General features: G+C 49.7%; 1 protein-coding gene across 4 annotated transcripts in view; it reads right to left on the reverse strand.

The window, feature by feature from the left end:
* ADAM11 (ADAM metallopeptidase domain 11) overlaps positions 1-12,295 on the reverse strand; it is a 72,390-nt gene that overhangs the window by 19,728 nt on the left and 40,367 nt on the right. For all 4 annotated transcript variants that reach the window (XM_053362900.1, XM_053362902.1, XM_053362901.1 and 1 more), the window contains exons 13-20: positions 11,332-11,422; positions 9,514-9,565; positions 9,292-9,391; positions 6,431-6,502; positions 5,314-5,406; positions 3,259-3,339; positions 2,867-2,917; positions 1,100-1,163 (exon numbers count right to left, since the gene is read on the reverse strand). In XM_053362900.1, coding sequence (XP_053218875.1) covers positions 1,100-1,163; positions 2,867-2,917; positions 3,259-3,339; positions 5,314-5,406; positions 6,431-6,502; positions 9,292-9,391; positions 9,514-9,565; positions 11,332-11,422 — 604 coding nt within the window. The remainder of the gene's footprint in view (positions 1-1,099; positions 1,164-2,866; positions 2,918-3,258; positions 3,340-5,313; positions 5,407-6,430; positions 6,503-9,291; positions 9,392-9,513; positions 9,566-11,331; positions 11,423-12,295) is intronic.

Below are 12,295 nucleotides of genomic sequence, written 5' to 3' on the forward strand. Positions count from 1 at the left end.
AACAAGAACAGCATGTCTGGTCTTTAGCTGTGGTGTAGCCCTGACTATTTCATTAGACTAATGTTGTGAAATGCTGCAAAGCCCTTGCCCTCTGCTCTTGACTTGGCACTGGAAAAATCAGGATACAAGATGGAATCAGAGCCAGCCAGAGAAAGAGATTGGCTGGGTATCACTGAGAAACTAGCCTATAGATGGACGAGTTTGAAGACTCTCTCCCTCCCTCTGTCTCGCAATTAAATTTTGCATGCTAGCATCTCTTGGGGAGGCAATGACAGGGAAGGCTGAGGATACTGCTATCTGTTCATCAGTGATTTGCTGGTGCTGAACCCTCATCAGCCTTTCAGACCTAGGCATGGCTGCAGGATCAGTTTATGTTGTCCCTCATTGACTCAAGCCATTAACCACCTCCAGCTAAGGTTGCTAGGTCTATAACCTCCTGGCCAGAACTCAAACACCACTCACCCTAGTTGTACCCCACTGCCAGCAAAAGAGAGCAGTGGGGCAACAGAGTGGGTATCAAAATGAGAGGTGATACAGCTGCGTACATCCTCCTTGCCCTGCTCCTTTTAAAGCCACAGGAAGAGCCTTCAGGAAGAGCACCTGGTAGGGTTATGCAGGTAGGGTGGCTGTTCTGTCTTCCCAAAGCTGCGTATTGCTGTCACTTACAGAGATGGGGAGTTTGGTGTGATGCAGGCACACCGGAAGGGATTGGTCCTACTGCTGCACCCACACCACACCAAAGCTCCCAATGCCCTGTGCTTCCCCATCTTGGTAAGCAGCAGCAACGCACATCATTGGGAAAACAGGAGCAAAGCAGTTCTACCTGCACATCCTCCCCAGCCATTGTTGTTGTTTAGTCGTTTAGTCGTGTCCGACTCTTCGTGACCCCATGGACCAGAGCACGCCAGGCACTCCTGTCTTCCACTGCCTCCCGCAGTTTGGTCAGACTCATGTTTGTAGCTTCGAGAACACTGCCATTAGTGCCTCCCTTTTGCCAGCATACATCACCCACTGATGTTATGGGGACGTAGTGGCAACATGAAACCAGGCTTTGCTACAGCACCCCCCACCCATCTGAGTGACCAAGAGCACTACTTACCACGATCCCACAATGCACTGCACTGGCGGTCCCTGGTTTTACAACGCCCTCCATAGCACCGGCCCTGCGCAGGAGAAAGTCAGAGTTGTTAGAGGTTCACAAGATCCTCACTTGATCATATGCCTCCGTGGACAAATAGAAGGCTCTAATGTATGGGGCCTGGGAGTGCAGACTCAGCTCCTCAGGTCTCTGCAGTACTAAGGTTGCATAGAGTAGCTATTCTACAGAGCAGAGGTCTGGATAATTTGGGGTCACTATGAATAAACTAGAATTTCCCCAGGCAATTTCCCTTTCTCCATATTTGGAGCCAATGAAACTTCCTTTAGCATAAATTAATGGGTAGGGAGGGACGCGGGTGGCACTGTGGGTTAAACCACAGAGCCTAGGACTTGCCGATCAGAAGGTCGGCGGTTCGAATCCCCGCGACAGGGTGAGCTCCCGTTGCTCGCTCCCTGCTCCTGCCAACCAAGCAGTTCAAAAGCACATCAAAGTGCAAGTAGATAAATAGGTACCCCTCCGGCGGGAAGGTAAACAGCGTTTCCGTGCGCTGCTCTGGTTCGCCAGAAGCGGCTTAGTCATGCTGGCCACATGACCCGGAAGCTGCATGCCGGCTCCCTCGGCCAGTAAAGCGAGATGAGCGCCGCAACCCCAGAGTCGCCCATGACTGGACCTAATGGCCAGGGGTCCCTTTACCTTTACCTTAATGGGTAGGGAGACAAGAAGCTGCATTCCCAGGAAATCTCAACACACTGGGAGCCTGACCAGCATGAAAAGCTTGCTGCTTTCAGAGCAGGAGGGAGTAGAAACAAATAAAGGTGTGTCCTGCTGATCAGCTTCGTCTGATAATATAACAATCAGACACAAGCTGCATCATGCTCAGGCGACTTGACTCATCACACTCTTGATTTCCTCCCTACTCTCAAGCCGTACAATATATGGTCACTCTACAAAGATATGTTTTCCCTTGCCATTCTACTGGACATTATTATTTCTAACAGAAGCTAGCAGTGAGCTGCTCCTGTGGGCTGTGTCAATCTCTACACTGATATGACTTTTACAGGGTAAAGGTAAAGGGACCCCTGACCATTAGGTCCAGTGGTGGCCAACTCTGGGGTTGCGGCGCTCATCTCGCTTTATTGGCCAAGGGAGCTGGCATACAGCTTCCGGGTCATGTGGCCAGCAGGACTAAGCCACTTCTGGCGAACCAGAGCAACGCATGGAAACGCCGTTTACCTTCCCGCTGGAGCGGTACCTATTTATCTACTTGCACTTTGACGTGCTTTCGAACTGCTAGGTTGGCAGGAGCAGGGACTGAGCAACGGGAGTTCACCCCGTGGCAGGGATTCGAACCACCGACCTTCTGATCGGCAACTCCTAGGCTCTGTGTTTTAGACCACAGCACCACCCGCGTCCCTTTTATGACTTTTATACTTTTCTGAATTGCCTATAAGTGAATATTTCACCAAAGCTGGCTTTCCCCTATCACAGTGGTGCACTGCTAGGAGAAATTGTGCCTAGCGGAATTTCCATCCGCTATGCAACCCTTAAAAGGCACAGGCACACTTCTCTGGCAGTGGGTGCAACAGCTTTAACCATACATTCATTCCCTTGCCTTCCTTCCCTGGTGCTGGAACCGACCAGGATTTGTCCAGCCTGCACATGGCAAAGGCACATGGATGCAACTGACTACGGGTGCAGCTATGCCCCTCACTGGCAATAATGCCAGGGGTATCACACCCAAGTGCGAAGCTGAGATACCAACCTTACCTGTTCATTGTCACAAAAATAGCCATCCTGCTTGTGCAAATTGGGTGGGCACTATGGAGCAAAGAAAAAAATACAGAGAAAGGGGAAAGGCAAACATAAATATTCAATATAGAACAGGACATGATAATTCACAGCTCAAGAGTCACTAAATTAACCAGTTCTCCACATAGCTAGGATTGGAGGATAGGGCATCCAGATTAGCTTGAGAGCTTCCTGCCAGAATTTGGCCCATGTGTATCTCATTTTAGAAATTAAAGCCCTGGAGAATCAGATCTTGGAGGTGCAGGAGGCATCTCCTGGTGTTCAAAGGGGAGGTGGTTTGACTGGAACCCTGAAGTGCATCTTCCTGATCCTCCTGATCAGATCTTTGCCTGGTAACTTGCCCATCTCACCTGACTGGAGTCACCTGTGCAGGTTTCAGGGATGTCACACTCATTCACGGGATCTCGGCAGGTTACACCCCGCGGCTCATACTGCAGGGTGTGAGATGGGAAAGAAGCAAAAGCATTATTTAATACTGGCTGGTAAGGAAAGGGAACAGGCAGAAACATCTCCCCACTGTTCTTGTTCAGTGTGCTGGCCTTGGAGGTGAGGGGAAGCTAGGCTCCGCAGTCTACTCAAACACCCCTTTCCAGACCATTCTCAATGCAGAAAGAGAAATATTGTCTGCACTCTCCCTGGAGCAGCATGGCTTGCTGCATTCGTGATCTCACTTCTTTTGATAGAAAAGAATAATGAGAGCAGCAATGGCAACTTCCTGCAGTTGCTTGTACATCTGTTTACCGAATATTCATCCAGGTTTGTTTGCATAAAACAACACCGGCTATTTATTGAAAATTCATTCTGCTTTGATTGCAGGGAGGTTAGAGGACATTGTTATCCCACACATTCCAGTGCATTTTCCTGACACTTTCCTTATTGCAAAAAAGTCTTTGTCATGCAAGACCACCAAATCAACTATCACTGTGCAACCTGAATCCAGTGGCAGAGCGTGTCCAAACACCACCCGGGGCCACGGGACACCCCCAAGGGGGGCAGGACACAGAGAGAGCTGGTTGCAGCTTGCCTTGCATTCTCACTCTCGCACCTGCAGCCTCTCCCACCCCACCTCCCTGGTCAGGCTTGACCCAGGGGATGGAGGACCTGTGGCTGTGCACATTGTGTGTCCGCAACCTCTCTCTGCCCCTCAGGCCAGGCTTGACCTGGGAGATGGGAGAGGCGTGGCTGGGTGCCTTACGCACCCGAAGCCTCTCTCCGCTGCTGTGTAGCTGCATGTGCCCCAACCCAGGAGAGGGGCAGCAGCTCTCTGCCACCGACTCTCCACTTCACCCCCGGGTCAGAGGTACAATCGATACATACAGAACAACGAAATTGGAAAAAAAAATCTACATCAGACATTCAAAAACCAACAAGCCTGCTATCCCAACTATCCCAGCCTGGTTAGCCCCTAAAAACTATGATACCCCATAATTGAATACAATATACTCCCATAGAGACTACCTTACACTGCGTTTAAAACCAAAATCGCATTTGGATAGAAACTTTTTCTCAGGCGGCTAGTCCTAGTCTTTATAACCCTGTACCTTCTTCCAGAAGGCAGAAGCTGAAAGAGATCATTTCCGGGGTGCGCACTATCCTGCACTATCTCTGCATAGATTTGATCCAAGGTGGGAAGAGTGCACCCAATTATTCTCTCCGCAGTCTTTACAACCTTGGACAGCATTGGTTTTTCCCTGACCCGGAAGTGAAGCTGCACAAAAGGAAGCTGCCTCCGAAGCTCCAGAGTCAGGCTCCGATGGGAGGCTGTTGTAGGGGCGACTAGTCAAGTATCCTTCAGAAAATGCGCCCAGGGCGACCAGCCCCCCATGCTACGCCACTGCCTGAATCTACCAGGGAGTGACTGAATCCTAGCCTAAAATAGTGACAGTCTGGAAGCACCCAAAGAGTCAAGTGGTTGCAGAAAGACTCACCTCCTGCCTAGGACCCAGAGTAATACCTAGAGCTGGACTTTTTCAACACAACACAACATGTTGGGGTTCAATCCCTGTGAATGGTCGAGAAGCTTCTATAAGACAGCTGAAGCTAAGCAGTTGTGGAGTAGACTAATGACCTGGAAGGGGAGTGTGTCACATACACATACATGATGTGTGTGTGTATAATATGTGTGTGATGTATGATGCCTTATCTGCCTGGATTTATTTTGTAGAAAACCACAGACAATTGTGCCATAAAAATTCATGCCTCACATGGGCAGTGCCCACTGTGCTTTGGCCTAGTTTGCAGCACGCCCACAGGCACAGCTGATTTTTCATCTGCTGCAGAGTTCCTTAAAAAGGTGCCTCGCTTGAAACTAGTGCCAAACAGACTCTGAGTGGAGCTTATGCCCGTGGGAACACCTCCCCCCCCCCCCGCCCACCTCTCCACTGCTCCCAATCTCACTCCCTTACCTTGCACCCTCGGCAGCACAAGCCATCACTGCACATAGCATCGTGCGTCAATGTGCATTTCTTGCAGCAGTTCCCACCACCTTTGGCGCACTCCTTCAAGGGGGCAAAGCAGAGAGAATGAGAGAGAGAGAGAGAGAGAGAGAGAGAGAGAGAGAGAATAGACAGGTGTTAACTTCGCTGGGAATTTTGGGTCAGAGCTGGAACAAACCCTGTCTAACAATGGGTGCCTTGAATTCTAAACTGGGCCCTTTGTGTTGAGACTGGAGACTGCCAGGATCCTCCAAGGCTTTCACTGAGAGAATTTTGCCATGTGTCCCAGTCTCCACCTCAGTGCTTTAGTGATGCAGTAGGGACACGGGTGGCGCTGTGGGTTAAACGACAGAGCCTAGGACTTGCCGATCAGAAGGTCGGCGGTTCGAATCCCCGCAACAGGGTGAGCTGCCATTGCTCGGTCCCAGCTCCTGCCAACCAAGCAGTTCGAAAGCACGTCAAAGTGCAAGTAGATAAATAGGTACCACTCCGGCGGGAAGGTAAACGGCGTATCTGTGCACTGTTCTGGTTCGCCAGAAGCGGCTTAGTCATGCTGGCCACATGACCTGGAAGCTGTACGCCGATTCCCTCGGCCACTAAAGCAAGATGAGCGCCGCAACCCCCAGAGTCGGCCACGACTGAACCTAATGGTCAGGGGTCCCTTTACCTTTATCTTCCAGTTACAATTTCTTGCCCTTAAAGGCACAGTAACCTCAGGGTCTGGGGCCAACAAGATAAACACTGCCATTATGTGTGTTCACCTTTGCCTCGGCTGTTTTCCTAACCTCTACCACTACTTTCTGCCCTCACTCACTATCTACTGCTTCTCCTCTATGGCAGGTAACCTTCCACAAGTCTATGCTCTACAAATATTTTGGACCAACTCCCATCAGCCCCAGTCAGCTGCCCATGCTGAGGCTTGCATCTTGCACCAAGTTCCTGAAATACCCCAGCTATTTGAAATAATATGAGGAGCTCATAAGCATGCAGAAGGCAGGACTGAGTAAGTGGCCCAAGTCCAGCAATGCCATCCCCACGTCACCCCACCTCCACCCACATGGCAGTTTCAGCCCCACTTGACACTTACCGCCAGAGACCCACAGTCACATTCTTCTCCTGCCTCTACAAATCCATTACCACATTCAGGGGGATCAAGGAGCTGTAACAAGGGGTGGGGCAGAAAAGAGATTAAATCTTTAGCGGCCTCCAAGCCATCTTCTCATTTTGCATGTATACCTTGATATTCTACCCCCACCTCCTTTTTGCACTAGGCCAAAACTGACCCCCCCCATTTCATGGCCCCATTTTGAGGGAATGGAGGAGGTTTGCTGTTAGAGTAGAGATGGAAGCGGCATTTTTTTGTTAAGTTATCCTTCCATAAACTAAATTTCTCCACTGCCGCACCAAGCGGCAGCCTAGTTGACCACTCATTTCTTTGACAATGCTTTACTTGCATTGCTGCTTGCAATGACAGAGCAATCTAGTTTACAAATTAAAAATTTAACACGGCCCAGGAAAGCCCTTCCAAAAGTATCATCAGCAGATGGCCAGGGTTCAATCTTCAAATATTTCATGAACGTAAGAAGTAATGTCTACGGTGATGCTGCCGGGTTTGAACATTATAAAAGAATTAACAGGTTTCTTTCTATTGATTATTGAAGGGAGCAAGGAGAAGAAATAAAAAAGACCAATTTAAGCCTTTCTGACCTTCAGATAAATGTGTGTGAGAGAGAGAGAGAGGGGGAGAGAGAGAGCAACTAGCCCCCAGCACATGGCTGTCTCTCCTTTCCACTTTAGTCCTCCTCCCCAAAATAATGTTACTGAAGAGATGCCCTAGCCCAGGGATGTCCAACAGGTCAATCGCAATCTACTGGTCGATCCCTGCGAGGTTTTGGTCGATCGTGGTTGATTGTTGGCCTCCTTCCGGCCCCCCCCCTCTCCCCCCCTCCATTGTTGGAGAATGGAAGACGGAGTTTACAAACCGAGCCTGTTTTCCCCCCAGCAATCCTTCGGTGAGTTGCTGTTTCTCTTTGACCCCCAAATAATGTAAAAACATTGTGCTCCCCTCTCAAAGCTAAACAACTTATGCCTCCCGAACCCCCTAAAAACGGGGCTTTTCCCCTCCCTAAAAAAAGCTGAACAAATTTGACCTGAACCTCTAAAAAACGGGGGTAGATCACTGCCAGTTTTTAATTTTGTGAGTAGATCACAGTCTCTTGGAAGTTGGCCACCCATGCCCTAGCCCAATGTGTTTTGAGTTGGTTGTAGCGGTTTTGCACAAGACACAGTCAAAAGAGTGTGAGGCCCACAAGAGTAATTGCCAGTATAAGCATAAATGAGTAAGACAGTGGAAGTGCGCACCCCATAAGCAGCTCTGGGCCACCACTTCACTAGAAATCTGTGGTCTTTGAGGTGCACTAGCACCATATCTGACTCAAATGCTTCATTTCTATGCAAGTCCATCTCATCTCTGCTGCCTCCACACCAAACTTTGCCAATGTACGTATAATTCAATACAGAACTTGAGCTATGTATCCCCAAATAATTTTGGGGTCACCCCAAATCATATACTCGCAACACCAACAGAATGTACCCTATGCCACATCCTAACATTGTGGCTGGACAATGCTATATGAAGCCGCTGGGATAGATCATCAGGGGGTTTGGGCTGGGTGTTCATCAGTATGCAGATGACACCCAGCTCTACCTCTCCTTTAAATCAGAACCAGTGAAGGCGGTGAAGGTCCTGTGTGAGTGCCTGGAGGCGGTTGGAGGATGGATGGCGGCTAACAGATTGAGGTTGAATCCTGACAAGACAGAAGTACTGTTTTGGGGGGACAGGGGGCGGGCGGGTGTGGGGGATTCCCTGGTCCTGAATGGGGTAACTGTGCCCCTGAAGGACCAGGTGCGCAGCCTGGGAGTCATTTTGGACTCACAGTTGTCCATGGAGGCACAGGTTACTTCTGTGTCCAGGGCAGCTGTCTACCAACTCCACCTGGTATGCAGGCTGAGACCCTACCTGCCTGCGGACTGTCTCACCAGAGTGGTGCATGCTCTGGTTATCTCCCGCTTGGACTACTACAATGCGCTCTACGTGGGGCTACCTTTGAAGGTGACCCGGAAACTGCAATTAATCCAGAATGCGGCAGCTAGACTGGTGACTGGGAGTGGCTGCCGGGACCACATAACACCGCTTCTGAGAGATCTGCATTGGCTCCCAGTACGTTTCCGAGCACAATTCAAAGTGTTGGTGCTGACCTTTAAAGCCCTAAACGGCCTCAGTCCTGTATACCTGAAGGAGCGTCTCCACCCCCATCGTTCAGCCCGGACACCCAGAGTGGCTGGGGAAACTCAGCCAGATGGGCGGGGTATAAATAATAAATTATTATTATTATTATTATTATTGGAGGAAGCCGAGTGTCTGGACCTATTTCACTCTGATCTCAAGTCAGTTGTATGGACACTGCCTTGGTCGCTCTGATTGATAACCAGGTCCATTCCCCTTGACTTCTCTATGGCTTTTGATGGCCACAGCACCTTCTGGACCAAACCAATGCCATGGAGGTGTGAGCCCAGGGATACTGCTTTCTACTGATTGCAGAGGAATTCCACAGTGCTGCCTCCTGTCCCCGGTGCTTTTTAACATATTCACAAACCCGCTGAGAAATATCATCAGGAGTTTTGGAACGAGGTGTCATCAATATGCTCTATCTTTCCATGCCATCTGAATCGGAGGAGGCCATTCAGGTGTTGGACCAGAGCCTGGAGGCATTAATGGGCTGGACTGAGGCCAAAGACAATGAAGCTGAATCCAGACAAGATGGGAGGTTTTATGTGTTCCAAGTTATCGAGTCCGGGAAGTGGCAAGGCAGCCGGTTCTGAATGGAGTTGCACTCTCTCAGAAGATTCTTTAGGCTATAGGTAAGAAGATGAGTGCTTTGGGTTTACCTTCAGTGGCTTGTTAAAGAGACAGCTCCCCCCACCATCAGCCAGGAATTTATTGTACTCATCAATGCTGCAGCGTGAGAACTTCCGTGGCAGGTAGAATCTGTGGGTTAGAGAAGAGAGCCATGGGCACACATTAATGAGGAGGCTGTTCCTGACTGCAAAGTGAAGCACTGCTCCGACAGCTTTGCCCTTTGGTGAGCCTCATCTCTTCCCCACACTCACCCAGTGTCCTCCATAATACAGCCCAGCCATGAGTCGGGACAGCGACAGTCGCCTGCAGAGAAATGGGGTGATAAGAATAGAATCATAGAATCATAGAGTTGGAAGAGACCACAAGGGCCATCGAGTCCAACCCCCTGCCAAGCAGGAAACACCATCAGAGCACTCCTGACATATGGTTGTCAAGCCTCTGCTTAAAGACCTCCAAAGAAGGAGACTCCACCACACTCCTTGGCAGCAAATTCCACTGTCGAACAGCTCTTACTGTCAGGAAGTTCTTCCTAATGTTTAGGGGGAATCTTCTTTCTTGTAGTTTGGATCCATTGCTCCGTGTCCGCTTCTCTGGAGCAGCAGAAAACAACCTTTCTCCCTCCTCTATGTGACATCCTTTTATATATTTGAACATGGCTATCATATCACCCCTTAGCCTCCTCTTCTCCAGGCTAAACATGCCCAGAAGGAGATGCCTTGTTAAGGAACTGGGAGGGGTATATTCTGTGACCCCCTCTTTTCTCTGCCTACACTTCGTGTCTCCAAAGTCCTTAGCTATTCGTTCAAATGGAACCTTCTAATCCAGGGGTCAGCAAGGTTTATCTCGCCTGGGCTGGATCGGTCCTGCGGAGATCCTTCCGTGGGCCAGAGCAAGGGCGTCCGTGATTTTCAGCGTCTGTGCAGATGCAATTTTCAGTGTTGGCATCTGCGCAGATGTGATTTCTGGCACGCGAAAGCAAGTCCCCACGCTGCACTGTGCCGATTTAGTGCAGTGCACGAGCGGTCAGCCTGGTTTGGGGGTGGCTCGTGGGCCGGCAAAACGACCTCCACGGGCCACTTTCGGCCCATGGGCCTCAGCTTGGTGACCCCTCTTCTAATCAAAGAATCCTAGGACTGTTATCCCCAGATGTCACTTATCCCATCCTCTGTCTTAGGACAATACATCCCATTAACAGCAATTCTGTCTGTATAACCTGCACTAAGAATCTCCAACAAGGCTCGATGACCGATCCTTTGCTCCAGTAGCTAACCATTGGCCAAATTTATATTTAGCAGAGCTATTTCACACAGTGCAAACTGATTTGTTTGCTTAACACCTCAGACAAATGGCAGAATGGTGCAGTTTCATTTGATCTAGCAAGCTCAGCTCTTGAGCAGCTCACCAGAGCGGCTAAGGAGATCAGACTTGCCTTAAAAGTATGTCTCCAGTTCAGAAATCAGAGCGTGTACATATTTGCAATCTCACTCTTCTCAGAGATGCGTCAGAGGCTGTCATCGCTCCCTACTGTCATGATCTGAACCCTGATCAGCAGTCAAACTCTGACGCAGAAGAGCAAGATGAACCAGCTGCATCAGGACAGCCAGTGATGCAAGCTATTGAGGTGCTGAACCCACACCTGGGCCCTGATACTAAGCTGAAGCCTGTCAGTCATGAGGCCCATGAGTCACAGCCTTCAAAACTGGGACCCCCAGAAACAGCAATCCCTGAGTCAGATTCCTTGGGGCCTTGAATTCTTTGGTACCTGCCCAGCAGCACAGGGTGCTTTAAGCACCAGGGGAGAACAGATTCCATGGAATGCTATGCTTCAGACCAGAGGGCTACCACTTGAAGCTCCCCACTCTTCAAGAAGGGGATGGGGCATAGATGGTCAGTTGAAATAAAAAGCCTGTGGAGCTCCAGACCTGGTTAGTGTAAGCTGTCTGCTCAAGGCTGTCCAAAGTCATGTAACTTCTGTCTAAATATGCTTAGAGATCTACTGCACCCTGTGGACTCCTGCTTATGGTCAGATCAGGATATCTCTCCATTCAGTCTGACACCCAGCTACTTACCTGCAGAGGTACGGTGCTTGTTCCACATCATTCCAATGTTTTGCCCCAGGGTCTGTGCTAACGTTACAGCCATTGCTCCCACGTTGCCATACTTTGGGAAGGAAGAAGATGACATCATGTTAGGAAGCCAAGGCTCATCTTGTGGAGCGCTGCTTTGAGTAGGTTTATCTCTGCCCCTATTGTGGCCAGTTTAAAGCTCAAGTGGCCCAGGTCACTGGCCTCCCTTGGGCATTCAACTCTGGGGAAATCAGCACCAGAGCCAGTCCAATAACAGTGGTTCTCAACCTGTGGGTCCCCAGATGTTGTTGGACTACAACTCCCATCATCCCTGACCACTGGTCATGCTGGCTAGGAATGATGGGAGTTGTAGTTCAACAGCATCTGGGGACCCACAGGTTGAGAAACACTGAGCTAGAGGCTGAGCAGCCCACTTCCACCAAGTCAAGGTGCACAGTACCCAAGGCCAGCCAAGGTGCTTATTTTGGTACTCAAGGCAGAGAATCCCACAAACACATCTCCTCCTTCCCTGGCAGCAAAAATAAATTAAATTAAATAAGTTAGCAATTTCCTGCCACTTCATTACACCCAGAATTGGCTGTCTCACTCTACCCAACGGTAGGACAGGGCATAATCGGCACCTGCTTGTGATCTTTCCTATGCTAATTATTTATGTAGTCTCATAACAGTCTATAGTGCTTTACAGACTAATGTAAGCAAACAAGACACACCCCTTTCTCAAGGATCCCCCAATCTAAATGTAGATGAGAGGTCAAAAAAAGAAATGAGAGATAAATGTGAACAAGTGCAAGCACAACAATCTAGTCTATAGCTGAGTGGGGGAATGGGGATAGGGAATCTGTGACCCTCTGGGTGCTGCTGGACTCCTAACTCCCATCAGCCCTGACCACGGGCCATGCTGACGTGGGACTAGGTGCCCCAACAGCATCTAGAGAGCCCCGGCTTC

The sequence above is a fragment of the Podarcis raffonei genome, chromosome 13 (assembly GCF_027172205.1).
Source record: "Podarcis raffonei isolate rPodRaf1 chromosome 13, rPodRaf1.pri, whole genome shotgun sequence".
Classification (NCBI taxonomy): Eukaryota; Metazoa; Chordata; class Lepidosauria; order Squamata; family Lacertidae; genus Podarcis; species Podarcis raffonei.